Source organism: Salmo trutta, chromosome 25, assembly GCF_901001165.1.
Source record: "Salmo trutta chromosome 25, fSalTru1.1, whole genome shotgun sequence".
In the NCBI taxonomy this organism is placed as follows: Eukaryota; Metazoa; Chordata; class Actinopteri; order Salmoniformes; family Salmonidae; genus Salmo; species Salmo trutta.
Genome location: NC_042981.1, coordinates 48422479 through 48443345, shown reverse-complemented (window position 1 = coordinate 48443345; position 20867 = coordinate 48422479). Strand labels below are relative to the sequence as shown.

Here is a 20867-nt window from a genome sequence, read left to right as displayed (position 1 = left end):
AGTAGTCATACCCTTTTTTCCCTAATCAATCTACACACAATCCCTCATAATGACAAAGCAAAAACATGTTTTTAGACATTTTTGCTAGTTTCTTACAAATAAAAAACACAATTATCACGTTTACATACAGTACCAGTCAAAAGTTTGGACACCTACTCATTCAAGGGTTTTTCTATATTTTTATGATTTTCTACATTGTAGAATAATAGTGAAGACATCAAAACTATGAAATAGCACATATTTGAGATTCTTCAAAGTAGCCACCCTTTGCCTTGATTACAGCTTTGCACACTCTTGGCATTCTCTCAACCAGTTTCACCTGTAATGCTTTTCCAACGGTCTTGGAAGGAGTGCAACTCATCCTAAACTATCTCAATTGGGTTAAAGTCGGGTGATTGTGGAGGCAAGGTCCTCTGATACAGCACTCCATCACTATCCTTCTTGATCAAATAGCCCTTACACAGCCTGGAGCTGTGTTGGGTCATTGTCCTGTTTGCTGCAGAATGCTTTGGTAGCCAAATCACAGACAGTGTCACCAGCAAAGCACCATCACACCACCACCTCCATGCTTCACGGTGGGAACCACACATGCAGAGATCACCCGAGATCACCCGTTCACCTACTCTGCGTCTCACAAAAACACTCGCCTCAATTTGCTTTATATATAGCTATTCAAAATATATACACTACCTTTCAAATGTTTGGGGTCACTTAGAAATGTCCTTGTTTTCCATGAAAACATACATGAAATGAGTTCCAAAATTAATAGGAAATATAGTCAAGACGTTGACAAGGTTATAAATAATGCCTTTTAATTGAAATAATAATTGTGTCCTTCAAACTTTGCTTTCGTCAAAGAATCCTACATTTTCAGCAATTACAGCCTTGCAGACCTTTGGCATTCTAGTTGTCAATTTGTTGAGGTAATCTGAAGAGATTTCACCCCATGCTTCCTGAAGCACCTCCCACAAGTTGGATTGGCTTGATGGGCACTTCTTACGTACCATGCGGTCAAGCTGCTCCCACTACAGCTCAAAGGGTTGAGATCCGGTGACTGCTGGCCACACCATTATAGACAGAATACCAGCTGACTGCTTCTTCCCTAAATAGTTATTGCATAGTTTGGAGCTGTGCTTTGGGTCATTGTCCAGTTGTAGGAGGAAATTGGCTCTAATTAAGTGTCGTCGACAGGGCATGGCGTTGCAAAATGGAGTGATAGCCTTCCTTCAAGATCCCTTTTACCCTGTACAAATCTCCGACTTTACCAACAATAAAGCACCCCTAGACCATCACATTGCCTCCACCATGCTTGACAGATGGTGTCAAGCACTCCTCCAGCATCTTTTCATTTTTTCTGTGTCTCACGAATGTTCTTCTTTGTGATTGGAACACCTCAAACAATAAAGTACCCCTAGACCATCACATTGCCTCCACCATGCTTGACAGATGGTGTCAAGCACTCCTCCAGCATCTTTTCATTTTTTCTGTGTCTCACGAATGTTCTTCTTTGTGATTGGAACACCTCAAACTTAGATTTGTCTGTCCATAACACTTTTTTCCAATCTTCCTCTGCCCACTGTCTGTGTTCTTTTGCCCATCTTCATCTTTTCTTTTTATTGGTCTGAGATATGGCTTTTTCTTTGGAACTCTTTCTAGAAGGCCAGCATCCCGGAGTCGACTCTTCACTATTGACGTTGAGACTGATGTTTTGCGGGTACTATTTAATGAAGCTGCCACTTGAGGACTTGTCTGTTTCTCAAACTAGACACTCTAATGTACTTGTCCACTTGCTCAGTTGTGAACCGGGGCCTCCCACTCTTTCTATTCTAGTTAGAGCCAGTGTGCGCTGTTCTGTGAAGGGAGTAGTACACAGCGTTGTACGAGATCTTCAGTTTCTTGGCAATTTCTCGCATGGAATAGCCGTCATTTCTCTGAACAAGACGAGTTTCAGAATAAAGGTCTTTGTTTCTGGCCATTTTGAGCCTGTAATTGAACCCACAAATGCTGATGCTCCAGATACTCAACTAGTCTAAAGAAGGCCAGTTTTATTGTTTCTTTAATCTGTGCTAACATAATTGCAAAAGGGGTTTCTAATGATCAATTAGCCTTTAAAATGATCAAGTTGGATTAGCTAACACAACGTGCCATTGGAACAAAGGAGTGATGGTTGCTGATAATGGGCCTCTGTACGCCTATGTAGATTTTCCATTAGAAATCAGCCCTTTCCAGCTACAATAGTCATTTACAACATTAACAATGTCTACACTGTATTTCTGAACAATTTGATGTTATTTTAATAGACCAAAAAAATGATTTTCTTTAAAAAACAAGGACATTTCTTAGTGACCCCAAACTTTTGAACAGTAGTGTATATATTCAGAAATGTTGTGTATCTTAATTTCCATCATTAACAAATGTATAATTATTTTTTATAAATTTTATAACTTTTGTTTTCGAGATGATAGTTTTCGGATTCGACCATATTAATGAACTAAGGCTCGTATTTCTGTGTGTTTATTATATTATAATTAAGTCTATGATTTGATAGAGCAGTCTGACTGAGTGGTGGTAGGCACCAGCAGGCTCGTAAGCATTCATTCAAACAGCACTTTCGTGCATTTTGCCAGCAGCTCTTCGCAATGCATTGCGCTGTTTATGACTTCAAGCCTGTCAACTCCCAAGATTAGGCTGGTGTAACCGATTTGAAATGGCTAGCTAGTTAGCGGGTGCGCGCTAATAGCATTTCAAACGTCACTCGCTCTGAGACTTGGAGTAGTTGTTCCCCTTCCTCTACATGGGTAACACTGCTTCGAGGGTGGCTGTTGTCGATGTGTTCCTGGTTCGAGCCCAGGAGAGGAGCGAGGAGAGGGACGGAAGCTATACTGTTACACTGGCAATACTAAAGTGCCTATAAGAACATCCAATAGTCAAAGGTATATGAAATACAACTCGTATAGAGAGAAATATTCCTATAATAACTACAACCTAAAACCTCTTACCTGGGAATATTGAAGACTCATGTTAAAAGGAACCACCAGCTTTCATATGTTCCCATGTTCTGAGCAAGGCACTTAAACGTTAGCTTTCTTACATGGCACATATTGCACTTTTACTTTCTTCTCCAACACTTTGTTTTTGCATTATTTAAACCAAATTGAACATGTTTCATTATTTATTTGAGGCTAAATTGATTTTCTGTATTATATTAAGTTAAAATAAGTGTTCATTCAGTATTGTTGTAATTTTCATTATTACAAATAAATAAATACAAATCGGCCGATTAATCGGTATCGGCATTTTGGTCCGCCAATAATCGGTATCGGCGTTGAAAAATCATAATCGGTCGACCTCTAAAACAAACGTACAGTCAATAACACAATAGAAAAATTGGTATACAGTGTTTGCAAATGTAGTAAGATTAGGGAGGTAAGGCAATAAATAGGCCATAGTGGCGAAATAATTACAATTTAGTCATTAACACTGGAGTGATAGATGTGCAGAAGATGAATGTGCAAGTAGAGATACTGGGGTGCAAAGGAGCAAAAAAAAAATAACAATATGGGGATGAGTTAGTTGGGTGGGCTATTTACAGATGGGCTGTGTACAGGTGCAATGATCGGTAAGCTGCTCTGACAGCTGATGCTTAAAGTTAGTGAGGGAGATATAAGACTCCAGCTTCAGTGATTTTTGCAATTCGTTCCAGTCATTGGCAGCAGAGAACTGGAAGGAAAGGCGGCCAAGAGGAGTTGGCTTTGAGGATGACCAATGAAATATACCTGCTGGAGCGAGTGCTACGGGTGGGTGCTGCTATGGTGACCAGTGAGCTGAGATAAGGCGGGGCTTTACCTAGCAAAGACTTATAGAAGGCCTGGTGCCAGTGGGTTTGGCGACGAATATGAAGCGAGGGCCAGCCAACGAGAGCATACAGGTTGCAGTGGTGGGTGGTATATGGGGCTTTGGTGACAACACTGATGGCACTGTGATAGACTATATCCAATTTGCTGAGTAGAGTGTTGGAGGCTATTTTGTAAATGACATCGCCAAAGTCAAGGATCGGTTTTACGAGGGTATGTTTGGCAGCATGAGTGAAGGATGCTTTGTTGCGAAATAGGAAGCCGATTCTAGATTTAATTTTGGATTGGAGATGCTTAATGTTAGTCTGGAAGGAGCGTTTACAGTCTAACCAGACACCTAGGTATTTGTAGTTGTCCACATATTCTAAATCAGAACCGTCCAGAGGAGTGATGCTAGATGGGCGGGTGCGTGCAGCGATCGGTTGAAGAGCATGCATTTAGTTTTACTTGCATTTAAGAGCAGTTGGAGGCCACAGAAGGAGTGTTGTATGGCATTGAAGCTCGTCTGGAGGTTTGTGCGGAGTGTTGCTTGTTTTCGTCATATTTGTTAATACATTTCTCTAGCCTTTTGATTTGTTTTGTGTTGTTATCCAGGTTGAATGTTATTACCCCTGAGTATATGTAGTGCTAATATTTAGTTTAAGTATGATATTGAATATTTTGTTTTTTTATCTTGAGTCGATCTGCACCGCTGTGTTCAGTCTGCCATCTTACCAGTCCATCAATCAAGCTTCACTCAGTACTTTGTTGAAGCAACTTTGGCAGCAATTACAGCCTCGAGTCTTCTTGGGTATGACGCTACAAGCTTGGCACACCTGTATTTGGGAAGTTTCTCCCATTCTTCTCTGCAGATCCTCTCAAGCTTTGTCAGGTTGGCTGGAGAGCATTGCTGCACAGCTGTTTTCAGGTCTCTCCAGAGATGTTCGATCGCGTTCAAGTCCGGACTCTGGCCGGGCCACTCAAGGACATTCAGAGACTTGTCCCGAAGCCACTCCAGTCCCCAGTCTCCCAGTCCCTACTGCTGAAAAACGCCCCCACAGCATGATGCTGCTGCCACCATCCTTCACCGTAGGGATGGTGCCAGGTTTCCTCCAGATGTTATACTTGGCATTCAGGCCAAAGAGTTGAATCTTGGTTTCATCAGACCAGAGAATCTTGTTTCTCATGGTCTGAGAGTCTTTAGGTGCTTTTTGGCAAACTCCAAGCGGGCTGTCATGCCATTTACTGAGGAGTGGCTTCCGTCTGGCCACTCTACCATAAAGGCCTGATTGGTGGAGTTCTGCAGAGAGGGTTGTCCTTCTTGAAGGTTCTCCCATCTAAACAGAGGAAGTTCTTGGTCACCTCCCTGACCAAGGCCCTTCTCCCCCGATTGCTCAGTTTGGCCGGACACTGTATGTAATGGGGAATTGATAGACGTTAACAGTCAAACGTGAACAAACCACACAATGAAGTTATGAAACAATGAATGTGCACAGATTCACGGAAGAGTGCATTCAGGAGAGATATCGTGCGTTGTGCCACACTCCCCTTCTTGTACCGTGCCATCCCACGACCTCTGCAATGGATTAGTTTTGGCCTCCGCAATTGATTAGTTGACGGAGATGGGCGCAAATAAGACTGCTGCCTCGTGTGCCATTAAAAAAATACATATATAATTTGCTGCGTGTAGTAACTCTGTATGGGCAGGTAAGATGAGACTGGAGTATGTGAGCAGCCAGCGTGTGTGTAAGCTACCCGCCACCTTGTGACCCTTCCCTGACCTTTCTGTGACTGTGAGGCTAAAGGAAAAGACAGATGGGAGGGGTCCGCATCACTCCAGGGGCAGTCCTGCTGAGTGTAAGCTTTTAGCCAATATGCTTTCAAATAGGCTTCTTTGTCTGAAGTCATACTACCATTGATCTCAATGACTTTGTGGCCATCGGCGTGCTAGTGGTATAGGAATGTGTGTTACATTCATCCATATGTGTGTGTGTATATATATATATATATATATATATATATATATATACACACACACACACACAGTTGGGAGAACAAGTATTTGATACATTGCTGATTTTGCAGGTTTTCCTACTTACAAAGCATGTAGAGGTCTGTAATTTTTATCATAGGTACACTTCAACTGTGAGAGACGGAATCTAAAACAAAAATCCAGAAAATCACATTGTATGATTTCTAAGTAATTATTTGATACATCAGAAAAGCAGAATTTAATATTTGGTACAGAAACCTTTGTTTGCAATTACAGAGATCATATGTTTCCTGTAGTTCTTGACCAGGTTTGCACACACTGCAGCAGGGATTTTGGCCCACTCCTCCATACAGACCTTCTCCAGATCCTTCAGGTTTCGGGGCTGTCGCTGGGCAATATGGACTTTCAGCTCCCGCCAAATATTTTCTATTGGGTTCAGGTCTGGAGACTGGCTAGGCCACTCCAGGACCTTGAGATGCTTCTTACGGAGCCACTCCTTAATTGCCCTGCCTGTGTGTTTCGGGTTGTTGTCATGCTGGAAGACCCAGCCACGACCCATCTTCAATGCTCTTACTGAGGGAAGGAGGTTGTTGGCCAAGATCTCGCGATACATGGCCCCATCCATCCTCCCCTCAATACGGTGCAGTCGTCCTGTCCCCTTTGCAGAAAAGCATCCCCAAAGAATGATGTTTCCACCTCCATGCTTCACGGTTGGGATGATGTTCTTGGGGTTGTACTCATCCTTCTTCTTCCTCCAAACACGGCGAGTGGAGTTTAGACCAAAAAGCTCTATTTTTGTCTCATCAGACCACATGACCTTCTCCCATTCCTCCTCTGGATCATCCAGATGGTCATTGGCAAACTTCAGATGGGCCTGGACATGCGCTGGCTTGAGCAGGGGGACCTTGCGTGCGTTGCAGGATTTTAATCCATGACGGCGTAGTGTGTTACTAATGGTTTTCTTTGAAACTGTGGTCCCAGCTCTCTTCAAGTCATTGACCAGGTCCTGCCGTGTAGTTCTGGGCTGATCCCTCACCTTCCTCATGATCATTCATGCCCCACGAGGTGAGATCTTGCATGGAGCCCCAGACCGAGGGTGATTGACCATCATCTTGAACTTCTTCCATTTTCTAATAATTGCACCAACAGTTGTTGCCTTCTCACCAAGCTGCTTGCCTATTGTCCTGTAGCCCATTCCAGCCTTGTGCAGGTCTACAATTTTATCCCTGATGTCCTTACACAGCTCTCTGGTCTTGGCCATTGTGGAGAGGTTGGAGTCTGTTTGAGTGTGTGGACAGGTGTCTTTTATACAGGCAACGAGTTCAAACAGGTGCAGTTAATACAGGTAATGAGTGGAGAACAGGAGGGCTTCTTAAAGGAAAAACTAACAGGTCTTTGAGAGCCGGAATTCTTACTGGTTGGTAGGTGATCAAATACTTATGTCATGCAATAAAATGCAAATTTAATTACTTAAAAATCATACATTGTGATTTTCTGGATTTTTTTGATTCCGTCTCTCACAGTTGAAGTGTACCTATGATAAAAATTACAGACCTCTACATGCTTTGTAAATAGGAAAACCTGCAAAATCGGCAGTGTATCAAATACTTGTTCTCCCCACTGTATATGAGGCATCGATGGGCTATATTTTGACTTCAAACAACACGTCCATGCTTAATCATATACAGTGTTTATTTCCTTCTTACTTATAGGCTATATATTTTGTCCACAAACAACATTTCCATGTTTTTATTGTAAATGATTGATGGGAAATGGATGAGCTTGGATAACTTTTTCTTTCAATCAAGCTTTGAGATAATAACAAGAGGGAGCTCTGTTGATCTAGCTAGATTGTGTCAAACACAATCAAATATTTATATTTTCATTATGATGTTTTCTTTTCTCAATGAAAACAATTCAATATTAGAGTAGATTCGATACAATTGGATAGTATTAGACCGCTGAGCTAAAGCTAAGGCATTAGCTCAAGAGCCAACGCAAGTCTCCAGGTTCCAGACAAGGGTAAACATCACTCGAACGTGCTCGCAAACAACCTCTGTTACACACACATACACACACATTAAAAATCCTAAACTATGAGACTGATGCAGTATGTTGTGTTGAATCATTATTCACTGTAACATCAAATATACAGTACTTTATCCACATTTTGTTACGTTACAGCCTTATTGTTTTTTTCCCTCATCACCCTACACACCATACCCTATAATGACAAAGCAAAAACGGAAATATCACATTTACATAAGTATTCAGACCCTTTACTGCAGCGATTACAGCCTTGAGGCTTCTTGGGTATGAAGCTACAAGCTTGGCACACCTGTATTTGGGGAGTTTCTCCCATTCTTCACTGCAGATCCTCTGTCAGGTTGGATGGAGTGTCGCTGCACAGCTATTTCCAGGTCTCTCCAGAGATGTTTGATCGGGTTCAAGTCTGGGCTCTGGCTGGGCCACTCAAGGACATACAGAGACTTGTCCCAAAGCCACTCCTGCGTTGTCTTGTCTGTGTGCTTAGGGTCGTTGTCCTGTTGGAAGGAGAACCTTCGCCCCAGTCTGACGTCCTGAGCGCTCTGTAGCAGGTTTACATCAAGGATCTCTCTGTACTTTGCTCCGTTCATATTTCCCTCGATCCTAACTAATCTCCCAATACCTGCCGCTGAAAAACACCCCACAGCATGATGCTGCCACCACCATGTTTCACCGTAGGGATGGTGCCAGGTTTCCTACAGACGTGACACTTGGCATTCAGGCCAAAGAGTTCAATCTTGGTTTCATCAGACCAGAGAATCTTGTTTCTCATGGTCTGTGAGTCCTTTAGGTGACTTTTGGAAAACTCCAAGCGAACTGTCATGTGCCTTTTACTGAAAATTGGCTTCCATCTGGCCACTACCATAAAGGCCTGAGTGCTGCAGAGAGGGTTGTCCTTCTTGAACGTTCTCCCATCTAAACACTGGAAGTCTGGTGCTCTCTCAGAGTAACCATCGAGTTCTTGGTCACCTCCCTGAATGAGGCCCTTCTCCCCTGATTGCTCAGTTTGGCCGGGCGGCCAGCTCTAGGTAGTCTTGGTGGTTCTAAACTTCTTCCATTTAAGAATGATGGAGGCCACTGTGGTCTTGAGGACCTTCAATGATGCAGAAATGTTTTGGTACCCATCCCCAGATCTGTGCCTCAACACAATCCTGTCTCGCACCTCTACGAACAATTCCTTCAAACTCATTGCTTTGTTTTTGCTCTGACATGCACTGTCAACTGTGGGACCTTATATAGACAGGTGTGTGCCTTTCCAAATCATGTCCAATCAATTGAAGTTTCCAAGATGTAGAAACAACTCAGGATGATCAATGGAAACAGGATGCACCTGAGCTCAATTTCGTGTCTCATAGCAAAAGGGTCTGAATACTTATGTCAATAAGGTATTTCTGTTTTTAAATTTTGATACTTGGGAAAAAAATAAACAGTTTTTGCTTCGTCATTATGGGGTATTGTGTGTAGATTAATGAGGGGGGGAATTATATAATCAATTTTAGAATAAGGCTGTAACGTAACAAAATGTGGAAAAGGTCAAGGGGCCTGAATATGAATGCACTGTATGTGATAGATACTAGGACTGACCCCAATTAGTCAACTAGACGATTGTTTGGTCAATAGGCTGTTGGTCGATCGATATTTGTTTTAGTTGAGCAGTAGCAAATATACAGTGGGGCAAAAAAGTATTTCATCCCCTGCTGATTTTGTACGTTTGCCCACTTACAAAGAAATGATCAGTCTATAATTTTAATGGTAGGTTTATTTGAACAGTGAGAGACAGAATAACAACAAAAAAATCCAGAAAAACCAATGTCAAAAATGTAAGTATTTGACCCCTCTGCAAAACATGACTTAGTACTTGGTGACAAAACCCTTGTTGGCAATCACAGAGGTCAGATGTTTCTTGTAGTTGGCCACCAGGTTTGCACACATCTCAGGAGGGATTTTGTCCCACTCCTCTGTGCAGATCTTCTCCAAGTCATTAAGGTTTCGAGGCTGACGTTTGGCAACTCGAACCTTCAGGCGAGTTGAGTTGATGCCAAAGAGCTCCATTTTGGTCTCATCTGACCACAACACTTTCACCAGTTGTCCTCTGAATCATTCAGATGTTCATTGGCAAACTTCAGACGGGCATGTATATGTATTCTTGAGCAGGGGGACCTTGCGGGCGCTGCAGGATTTCAGTCCTTCACGTCGTAGTGTGTTACCAATTGTTTTGTTGGTGACTATGGTCCCAGCTGCCTTGAGATCATTCACAAGATCATCCCGTGTAGTTCTGGGCTGATTCCTCACCGTTCTCATGATCATTGCAACCCCACGAGGTGAGATCTTGCATGGAGCCCCAGGCCGAGAGATATTGACAGTTCTTTTGTGTTTCTTCCATTTGCGAATAATCGCACCAACTGTTGTTACCTTCTCACCAAGCTGCTTGGCGATGGTCTTGTAGCCCATTCCAGCCTTGTGTAGGTCTACAATCTTGTCCCTGACATCCTTGGAGAGCTCTTTGGTCTTGGCCATGGTGGAGAGTTTGGAATCTGATTGATTGATTGCTTCTGTGGACAGGTGTCTTTTTTACAGGTAACAAGCTGCGGTTAGGAGCACTCCCTTTAAGAGTGTGCTCCTAATCTCAGCTCGTTACCTGTATAAAAGACACCTGGGAGCCAGAAATCTTTCTGCTTGAGAGGGGGTCAAATACTTATTTCCCTCATTAAAATGCAAATCAATATATAATGTTTTTGACATACATTTTTCTGGATATTTTTGTTGTTATTCTGTCTCTCACTGTTCAAATAAACCTACCATTAAAATTATAGACTGATCCTTTCTTTATCAGTGGGCAAACGTACAAAATCAGCAGGGGATCAAATACTTTTTCCCCCACTGTATATACATTTTTTTCATCAAACAGTGCACTTAAAACATGAGACAAGTTCAATGCATATATAGTTTATTTTATTAAAACACATAATATATGGAAAAATACACATTTAAAATGTTGGTCAAAAGAACAGACGACTTTCGGTTGACCAAGATTTTTTTTATTAGAGGACAGCCCTAATACATCAATGTCACATTAACATCCACATTGGACTAATCCTTTACCCTTTGGGTTAATAGTCACACTGAAGCTCCTGTGCACCTCTTCTTGCTTCTCTAGTAGCAATTTAGGTTTTCATTTGACAAGAACGAGACAGCCCTCGCTGTTAAGCTGTTTTCAATTTCTTGTCAGCTTTCAGCTCATAGAGGGGCCCTCTTCCTCTTTACTGCATAGTTCTGTGTCCATGCATTCTTTGAACCACAGAAAAATTGTCTTTCTCGTTTCTGAATTGGGGAAAGTAAAGCTTCAATGCTACAGTGACAGTGCTTAGAATGTACACCGAGTTTACAAAACATTAGAAACACCTGCTCTTTCCATGACAGACTGAGCAGGTGAAAGCTCTGATCCCTTATTGATGTCACCTGTTAAATCCACTTCAATCAGTGTAAATGAAGGGGAGGAGACAGGTTAAAGAAGCATTTTTAAGCCTTGAGACATGGATTGTGTATGTATTGCCATTCAGAGGGTGAATGGGCAAGACACAAGATTGAAGTGCCTTTGAACTGGGTGTAGTAGTAGTAGTAGTAGTAGTAGTAGTAGTAGTAGTAGTAGTAGTAGTAGTAGTAGTAGTAGTAGTAGTAGTAGTAGTAGTAGTAGTAGTAGTAGTAGTAGTAGTAGTAGTAGTAGTAGTAGTAGTAGTAGTAGTAGTAGTAGTAGTAGTAGTAGTAGTAGTAGTAGTAGTAGTAGTAGTAGTAGTAGTAGTAGTAGTAGTAGTAGTAGTAGCAGCAGCAGCAGCAGCAGCAGCAGTAGTAGCAGCAGTAGCAGACCACAGCAGGATTTTTCACGCTCAATCGTTTCCCGTGTGTATCAAGAATAGTGCAGCACCCAAAGGACATCCAGCCAACTTGACACAACTGTGGGAAGCATTGGAGTGAACATGGGCCAGCATCCCTGTGAAACGCCTTTGACACCTTGTAGAGTCCATTCCCTGATGAATTGAGGCTATTCTGAGGGCAAACGGGGGTTCAACTCAATATTAGGAAGCTGTTCCTAATGATTTGTACATTCAGTGTATATTGACAAGAGGCTATTTTTAGGCGTAGAAGAGTATTGATAAATGGCATTTCTAGGAAACTAACAAAGAATGATATGTCACAGTTGTGTGTGGCTGAGGGGAATAACGTCAGGTAGAATGGTGATGTATGCATACACACACACGTTCACACTAACACAGCCTTATGCTAAAACCAGTCTGCTTTTATTTTTTTGTTACAGGGAGGGCCTATGCCCCAGAGTTCTACTATGACACATACAGTGCGTTGTGGCAGAACCGGCCCAGGGTCTACGGCTTCAAGCTACAGTGGACCCAGCAGAACCCCCTGTCTGTGGACCGCATCGTGGCCTACCGACTGGGGATGAAACAGGTGAGCAAGAATACAGGGACCTACTCTCACTTTTATGCTCTCGGTTTTGTCCCAGTTTCACCCTTTTACGTCTGCTTTTGTCTCAAAGGTAAGAGATCAATAAAGTTTGTATGTTTGAATTAACTGTAGCACACACTAGTTCCTAATTGTGTTGTCACTCATGAGAGCGAGTTAGGCTATGTCATTCTAGCCAAGTAATGACTTTGACATTATTTATTGCAACAAATGTTATTACTTTGCAGTCATTTCATGCAGAAAGACCAAACCAAGGAGATTGATAAGCATTGCAGAAGATGAGCCTGAGACCTAACGTATCCAATCCCACTAAAGCTTGTGCATGATGCACTTGTGAATACATTAGCATTTGTCCTTTCTGACTGCGTCGCATTCTCCCCCCCCCCCCCCCCCCCCTCAAAGACAGAGGAAGCCAGCAGAGAACGTTTCAGTTCTTCAAACCTCCTCCATGTTAGTGGTGTTCCAGTTAGGGATGGCATTCCACTTGTCAGTCACGTCTTCTCCGTTCACCATTCCCTCTCCCTCAACTTCAGCACTGTCATCACTCAGCTGGAATGGAGGAGTCCTCAGCCACTTGTAATGACATCACACTGCGTGATTTATTCCCAGTCAGGGTTGTCATTGCCTGGTTCAAAGTCAACACTAGGTAAAAACAAGTCACTGATTTCATTCATTTTTTTTCTTATTTCTTAACAAAATTACCAGTCTTGCGTGCTGTTAGTCATCACTGCGGGGAACTAAGAACTTTTTTTGGGGTACTTTGTACACATCAGGTGTTCTGCCCAGTGGTTTCACACATGTTGGGGGCAACTCTCTCACACGACACGCTCAGCATTATTATTAGCACACCGAAGCACATTTTCACTGACTGCACAGATTTTTTTTAGGCTCGAGGGACTTCTTTAAGTGCTTGAGCTGGGTGGCTTTTCACATGGGAGGTGGTGTATCTGTATCGTCATTGAGTCGGCCCAAGTTCCAGTTCTGTTCTACTTGTTTTCGTTCATCTCTCCTGCTTTTGTGTTTTCTTTATTATGACAAAGCAGCTAGCAATTGTTTATTATTTCCTCATTCTTGCTAGGTCTGCATAGGAGAGGAGCCTGACAGTCATTGCTATATAGGTGATTCTACAGAAGTGGTGAAAATTGCAGTCCCACCCCCAAAAAACTATACAAAAAAAAGTTACATCTCCAAACTTAGGACATTTATTTACGTCATGATATGTTCTAATTCAATCCAAGGCAATACATTGTTTATATACCTATTTCTATTGAGAGGTGGCTGTCCCAAACCCTGACTCCTAAAGCAATTAATGATAAAAAAAAATGTTGTAACACTATTATTTCAATAGAACATCTTGAGTTGTTCTATTATTACATTGAAAGAAACTGATCTGATTAGTAGTTTTGTTTATTTTTGAACATCTTTCTTTAAAACCTCTTGACGGTCTCGTCCCGTAAGCGGGATCAACATCCAGCAAAAAACTCCTATCGACATTAGCATAACGAAATTTAAATATTTTTTTTTTCAAATATAGGACTGTCTCATATCGTTTTGTAGATACACCTCTCCTGAATCGACCCACGTCGTCCGATTTCAAAAAGGTTTTACAGGAAAAGCAAAACATTAGATTATGTTAGAGGAGTACATGGTAAAAGTAGCAACATAGCCATTTTCCGACCAACCACATGCATCACAAATAACCAAAAAACAGCTAAATGCAGCACTAACCTTTTACAAACTTCATCAGATGACACACCTAGAACATCATGTTACACAATGCATGCATTCTTTTGTTCAATAAAGTTCATATTTATATATAAAAACAGCATTTTACATCGGCGCCTGACGTTGACTAACTATTTTCCCTCAAATGCATCCCGGGAAACAGTGCTACAATTTACTCAATTACTATTCGAAAACATTTTTAAAATGTAATATTGTCATTCTAAGATTTATAGATGAATATCTCTTGAAAGCACCTGTCATACCAGATTTAAAAATAACTTTACTGGGTAATCACACTTTGTGATAAAAGGGGATGCGATACTCAGAAAATTAGCTAGTAAATCCAGCTCGGCGCCATCTTGGAACAATCGCATATCACATCTAATCTTGTATACTATTGTCAATAATCTCTTACCTTTAGTCGTCTTCACCAGAAAGCACTTCCAGGAATCCCAGGTCCACAACAAATGTATTTTCGGTCGAAAAAGTCCATCCTTTATGTTCCATTAGCTTGCTGTTGTTAGCGCGTCTGAAGGCTGTATCCAAATGCTCCGTCGGGCGCGGGACAGCCGTTTCGAAAAATAACATTTTTCCCCCCATTTAGGTTCGTTCAAACATGTCAAACGTTGTATAACATAAATCTTCAGGGCCTGTTTCAACAAGAGAGCCAATAAGATTCGAGGGGGACGATTGTATTGTGTTTCAAAACGTTTCGAAAGGAGGGGGTAGACAGGGCCGCCGGCGTCATAATGGTGATGGCCCTCCCCCTGTGACCAATTTCCACAGCGTCTCATTCATTCAGTTTCGACAGTAGAAGGCTCAAACCACTTTGTAAAGACTGGGGACATCTAGTGGAAGCAATAGAAAGTGCTCAATGAACCATAGCTCACGGTGTGATTAATAGGCAAAGATGTGAAGTTGAGTCCACAATTCAGAATTCCACTTCCTGTTTCAATCGGTCTCGGGGTTTTGACTGCCATATGAGTTCTGTTATACTCACAGACACCATTCAAACAGTTTTAGAAACTTTAGGGTGTTTTCTATCCACAGGTATTAATTATATGCATATCCTAGCTTCTGTGTTTGATTAGTAGGCCGTTTAAAATGGGTACGAATTTTTTTCAAAATGCGCTGTGGCGCCCCCTATCCTAGGGTAAGTCCAAGAGGTTAAAAAATGCTGTCCCACCATTTGAAGTTACTTCTGAAACACACACATTAAAAGACTGTAGAATGAATGTGCCTTAAACCACACCCCTACAAATATCACCAGGTGATGTGATTGCACCCCTCTCCAGTATAGCCACATGGCGAGTAGCCTGTCTGCAAACATTTTGGAGAAAATGAGTGGACAAGTTGATAAATCTTTATGTATGTTTAAGAGGTATCACTACCGAACATCTAATATATCAATAAATATTTAGTGTGGTTTTGGGACTAAAATATATATTTGTTGGGATGTACATCTGTCCATACTACTATGTTAGTAGTATGGAGTGATTAGTGCTTTTTGAGGTGGGTTTGGTTTTTGAAAAATAATCACAGCTTTTTAATTTTTTTTTACATTAACTGCATTGTGGGACCAATGCTGTAACGACACAGAATAAAACAATTTACGGTAGTGACTGCCCAGTACTATCACTTAGGCTCTAACCATCATTAATTCACATGACTTTACTTTAAAATAAATATTTTGGTTGAGTATATTACACATTTATTTTTTAGATTTTTTAAAAGTATGATGACGACATTATCTCATTAATAAAATACCAATGATGGTAGTGACTGCCCATTACTGCTTATCACTTATTAATAAACCATCCTTTATTCACATGACTTTACTTTAACTTTTTTTCAATTTCATGACTCATTATTTCATCTCATCTGCAGTAGAAGCCAGCCGCCATCTATCTCTGTGCTCCCCTAAGAGTCATCCTTCAGGCTAGTAGGCTTGCCTAGCTGGCTAGCTACCTGCTGTCTGACGAAATCACAATTTCTTCAAAGTAGATAAGGCATACTTTTAAGACTGCAAAATAACAGCTATCAATCAATTAGATGTATTGTCGGGTAGAGATACCTAAGCAACTGCTCTCTATCCCTTTCCTGTCTCTTTATCGCTCTTCCTCTCCTCTCCTTGTCTGTCTGCCGGCCCCACTTGCCCGGGCAAGAACCATTGAGAACAGGTAGCTGTAGGTGCAATAAATTCTGGTCATTGTAGTTAATTACCACGTTTTCTACACTTAACTATGATGAGTTGGACTTGCCTGGCTACTGAATTTCCTTGCTCTGGCCAAACGCTACGTCACGCCCACGGACGTTAGTTTCTTCTCAGCAGTGAGTCTGGATCTGAGTACCTAATGATTTCTAGAATGCAAACACATTCTAACCGTTCTGATTGGTCCCAGAAACGAATGGTTTGGGCCAGAGCCAAAACGCACGTTGGTAAAGCGGCGTTTTGAAAATTCGTCTTTGGCTTTGATATTCTGGTTAGATGATCTAATTGCTTATGACTTTTGTACAACACCCTCATTTTGACGTCACCACAAACGACTTCAAGATGGCAGTGTCGGACTGAAGTATGTAACGAACATAGAGCAGCGGAAGAATTCCGTTTGAGTCTCAGGCAAGAGTTGGACAACGTCCTAGAGAGGAATCTCTCTAGAGAAACGGGAAGTTGAGCTCCAAAAAAAATTAACTAAATGGAATTCAAATAATTGAATCGACGTTGGTCAATTAGTTATTTAAAAACCTAAATTAAACCACATTTTGGTTAATTGCTCAACACTCTAGGTTAGCTATGGGGATTCTTTAATGTCCAAATTAAGTCACAATTGTCCAAACCGAAAGGGTCACAACTGAAACAGTTGACCCATTATTGATATATATATTATTTAGTGTGTCATTATGGTGTCTGTGACAGCACGGGCAGTGCCATTGAGACCAATGTTCCCTCAAATGTTTGGGGGCACTGAGCAAATTTTATGTCTTGTGAGCGGAAACTTAAACGTTGTGAGAATTCTGTGCAACTTCAGGCGTGCGTTTACAGTGAGGCTGTACCCTTACAGTTTTGGCTATTTTAGCATAATGTAGGCCGATCAACAAAATCAATGGAGCAAATCCCATAACATTTTCACATGGAAATAGATTTTTATTTCTATGATATAGCCTACAGTAGCCTATATGTGGTGTTTAATACAGGCCTACATTACATAAGACGTTTTTACTTCATGAAGGGCTTGACATTTATTTTTTACTTAGTCTGTAACACCATGGGCCAAATAGGTGACCATAAATTGCATTGTATTGTGTTGTATGATGCAAGAAACCACTTTACAAAATAAAATGAATCATTATTACCATACAGTAAATAAAACAATGTAGACTACCTCTCTGCCTAAGGCTTGAATATGCAAATAAGCTGTCTCAAAACACAACACTGCCACTTTAATTCAGACATAAGCTTTTTCCCTGACTGACTTTTCAAAAACAGCTTTAAATGTAGTCTACACGTTTTGTGCTCTTGTAGGAAGCAGTAATTCCCAATTGTTGACCTATGCTCATCTATAACTGGGCTAATAACTAGCTAAAAATATTAACAAAGTGCACGCGCGTGGCACTGCGCTCTGATCTGAACTGATCTGAAAAGCGCATTCACTCGAAAGACCGCTTGTTGGCTACCACGTCACTAGAATTCTACTCCGTTGCGCTCTGGCTCTGTCTACAACAAAATCACAATCTTGCCAAGTTAGAATTGTTTTGGTTTGTTGCATTGAAAAGGGGCTGATATAATTTTGATTCGATCACTGAAAAAACGTTGATCTATATAGTGCGAACTCAGTGAAATTCAATCTCTTGCATCTCTGTGCTACATGGCATTTCTTCTGCACTGCATGCCGGAGGAAGTGCGTGGCCGTGCACGCGCGCAGTTTACAGGGAACATTGAGGCTATCAACATTTTAAAGGTCCAATGCAGCCGTTTTATCTCAATATCAAATAATTTCTTGGTAACAATTTAAGTACCTTACTATGATTGTTTTCAATTAAAATTGTCAAAAAGAAAAATAAATTGCTTCTTAGCAAAGAGCAGTTTCTCAAGCAAGAATATTCCTATGACTGTCTGGTAGTGGTCTGAGTGGGTAGGGGAAAATTGAAAACTAGCTGTTATTGGCAGAGAGGTTTGGAATTTTCTTTCTTATTGGTCTAACTATACTTAACAAAAATATAAACGCAACATACAACAATTTCATTGATTTTACTGAATTATAGTTCATATGAGGAAATCAGTCAATTTAAATAAATTCATTAGGCCCTAATCTATGGATTTCACATGACTGGGAATACACATATGTATCTGTTAGTCACAGATACCTAAAAGAAAATGGGCCTCCGGCTCTCGTCACGGTGCATTTTTGTGCATTCAAATTGCCATTGATAAAATGTAATTGTGTTCATTGTCCGTAGCTTATGCATGCCCATATCATAACCCTACCTCCACCATAGGGTACTCTGTTCACAATGTTGACATCAGCAAACCGCTCGCCCACATAACGCCATACACGAGGTCTGCAGTTGTGAGGCCAGTTGGACGTACTGCCAAATTCTCTAAAATAACATTGGAGGCAGCTTATGGTAGAGAAATTAACATTAAAATATCTGGCAACAGCTCTGGTGGACATTCCTGCAGTCAGCACGCCAATTGCACGCTCCCTCAAAACTTGAGACATCTGTGGCGTTGTGTGACAAAACTGCAAATTTTAGTGGCCTTTTGTCGCCAGCACAAGGTGCACCTATGTAATGATCATGCTGTTTAATCAACTTATTGATATGCCACACCTGTCAGGTGGATGGATTATCTTGGCAAAGGATAAATGGTCACTAACAGGGATGTAAACAAATTTGGGCGTATGGAACATTTCTGGAATCTTTTATTTCAGCTCATGAAACATTGGACCAACACTTTACATGTTGCGATTATATTTTTGTTCAGTGTAATTTACCACCTGGTGATGTCACTAGGGAGGCCAAAACTCCATCCCACCAAAGCAGGCTGAATTTTCAAGCGGTCTTTTCAAACAGCTCTTTCACCAAAAGGGCATATCATTATTTTCACACTATTATTCCAAACTCGTAGTGTGGAAATATATATAAAGTACAGGAAAATCATGTTTTTGACTGCACTGGGCCTTTAAGGTGTGCCATGCTCAACTGAGTAATCTCTCCTGGACTGATTCTCGTGGACAGATGAAATGGCGATTAATGTGATTACGAGCAGCAGTAGTTCCTGGTTTTGGGTTTTTATCATTGACCATTTGGACGAATCAGGATTGGGTGAAGGCCGTGCTTAAACTGGTGCTGTGATTTTTTTTTTTTTAAGCCTGTGTGCAGATGATAAACGGTTTCCACAAGATTACACAGCACAAAGTCAAAATTGTCTGTATCGTAAAAATTCATGAAAAGAAATGTGCTTTTTGGCCATGATAAACACGGTTCAATTTAGCGGGAGGGAGGGGTTTGGCCGAGTGTTTCCTTTTGCGAGAAAGGGAGGACTCCCCCCCCCCCCCAGAAGTAAAACAGGAAATTACAAACTTTTGCAAGATAATTTTACTTCTGGGTAACAGAGATTACCAACTGAGCTACAGAGGACCACCATGTGGGTAGTGGACAAGTGCGCACCAGTAAAAATTGTAGAATATTCAGATGCATAGCCAGCAAGGGGGCTCCAACCCTCCAAGAGCCCAAACATTGACATCTATTTGGCCAAAACATAGATGTACTGTAATCAAATTTTATTTGTCACATACACATGGTTAGTAGATGTTAATGCGAGTGTAGCGAAATGCTTTTGCTTCTAGTTCCGACCATGCAGTAATATCTAACAAGTAATCTAACCTAACAACCACCTTATATACACACAAGTGTAAAGGAATGAATAAGAATATGTACATAAAAATATATGAATGAGCGATGGCCGAACGACATAGGCAAGATGCAGTAGATGGTATAGAGTACAGTATATACATATGAGATGAGTAATGTAGGGTATGTAAACATTATATAAAGTGGCATTGTTTAAAGTGGCTGGTGATACATTTATTACATAAATTGTTCGTTATTAAAGTGGCTAGAGATGAGTCAGTATGTTGGCAGCAGCCACTCAATGTTAGTGATGGCTGTTTAATAGTCTGATGGCCTTGAGATAGAAGCTGGTTTTCAGTCTCTCGGTCCCCGCTTTGATGCACCTGTACTGACCTCGCCTTCTGGATGATAGCGGGGTGAACAGGCAGTTGTTGTCCTTGATGATCTTTTTGGCCTTTCTGTGACATCGGGTGGTGTAGGTGTCCTGGGGGGCAGGTACTTTTCCCCCGGTGATGCATTGTGCAGACCTCACTACCCTCTGGAGAGCCTTACGGTTGTGGGCGGAGCAGTTGCCGTACCAGGTGGTGATACAGCCTGACAGGATGCTCTCGATTGTGCATCTGTAAAAGTTTGTGAGCGTTTTTGGTGACAAGCCGAATTTCTTCAGCTTCCTGAGGTTGAAGAGGCGCTGCTGCGCCTTCTTCACCACGCTGTCTGTGTGGGTGGACCATTTGTTTGTCCATGATGTGTACGCCGAGGAACTTAAAACTTTCCACCTTCTCCATTACTGTCCCGACGATGTGGATAGGGGGCTGCTCCCTCTGCTGTTTCCTAAAGTCCACGATCATCTCCTTTGTTTTGTTGACTTTGATTGTGAGGTTGTTTTCCTGACACCACACTCCGAGGGCCCTTGTGGGGCCCCAGTGTTGAGGATCAGCGGG

At 41.5% G+C, this 20867-nt stretch overlaps 1 protein-coding gene across 2 annotated transcripts in view; it reads left to right on the top strand.

The window, feature by feature from the left end:
• LOC115162650 (MAM domain-containing glycosylphosphatidylinositol anchor protein 2-like) overlaps nt 1–20867 on the top strand; it is a 230038-nt gene that overhangs the window by 159214 nt on the left and 49957 nt on the right. For both annotated transcript variants that reach the window (XM_029714139.1, XM_029714140.1), the window contains exon 10: nt 12185–12333. In XM_029714139.1, the coding sequence (XP_029569999.1) occupies nt 12185–12333 (149 nt within the window). The remainder of the gene's footprint in view (nt 1–12184; nt 12334–20867) is intronic.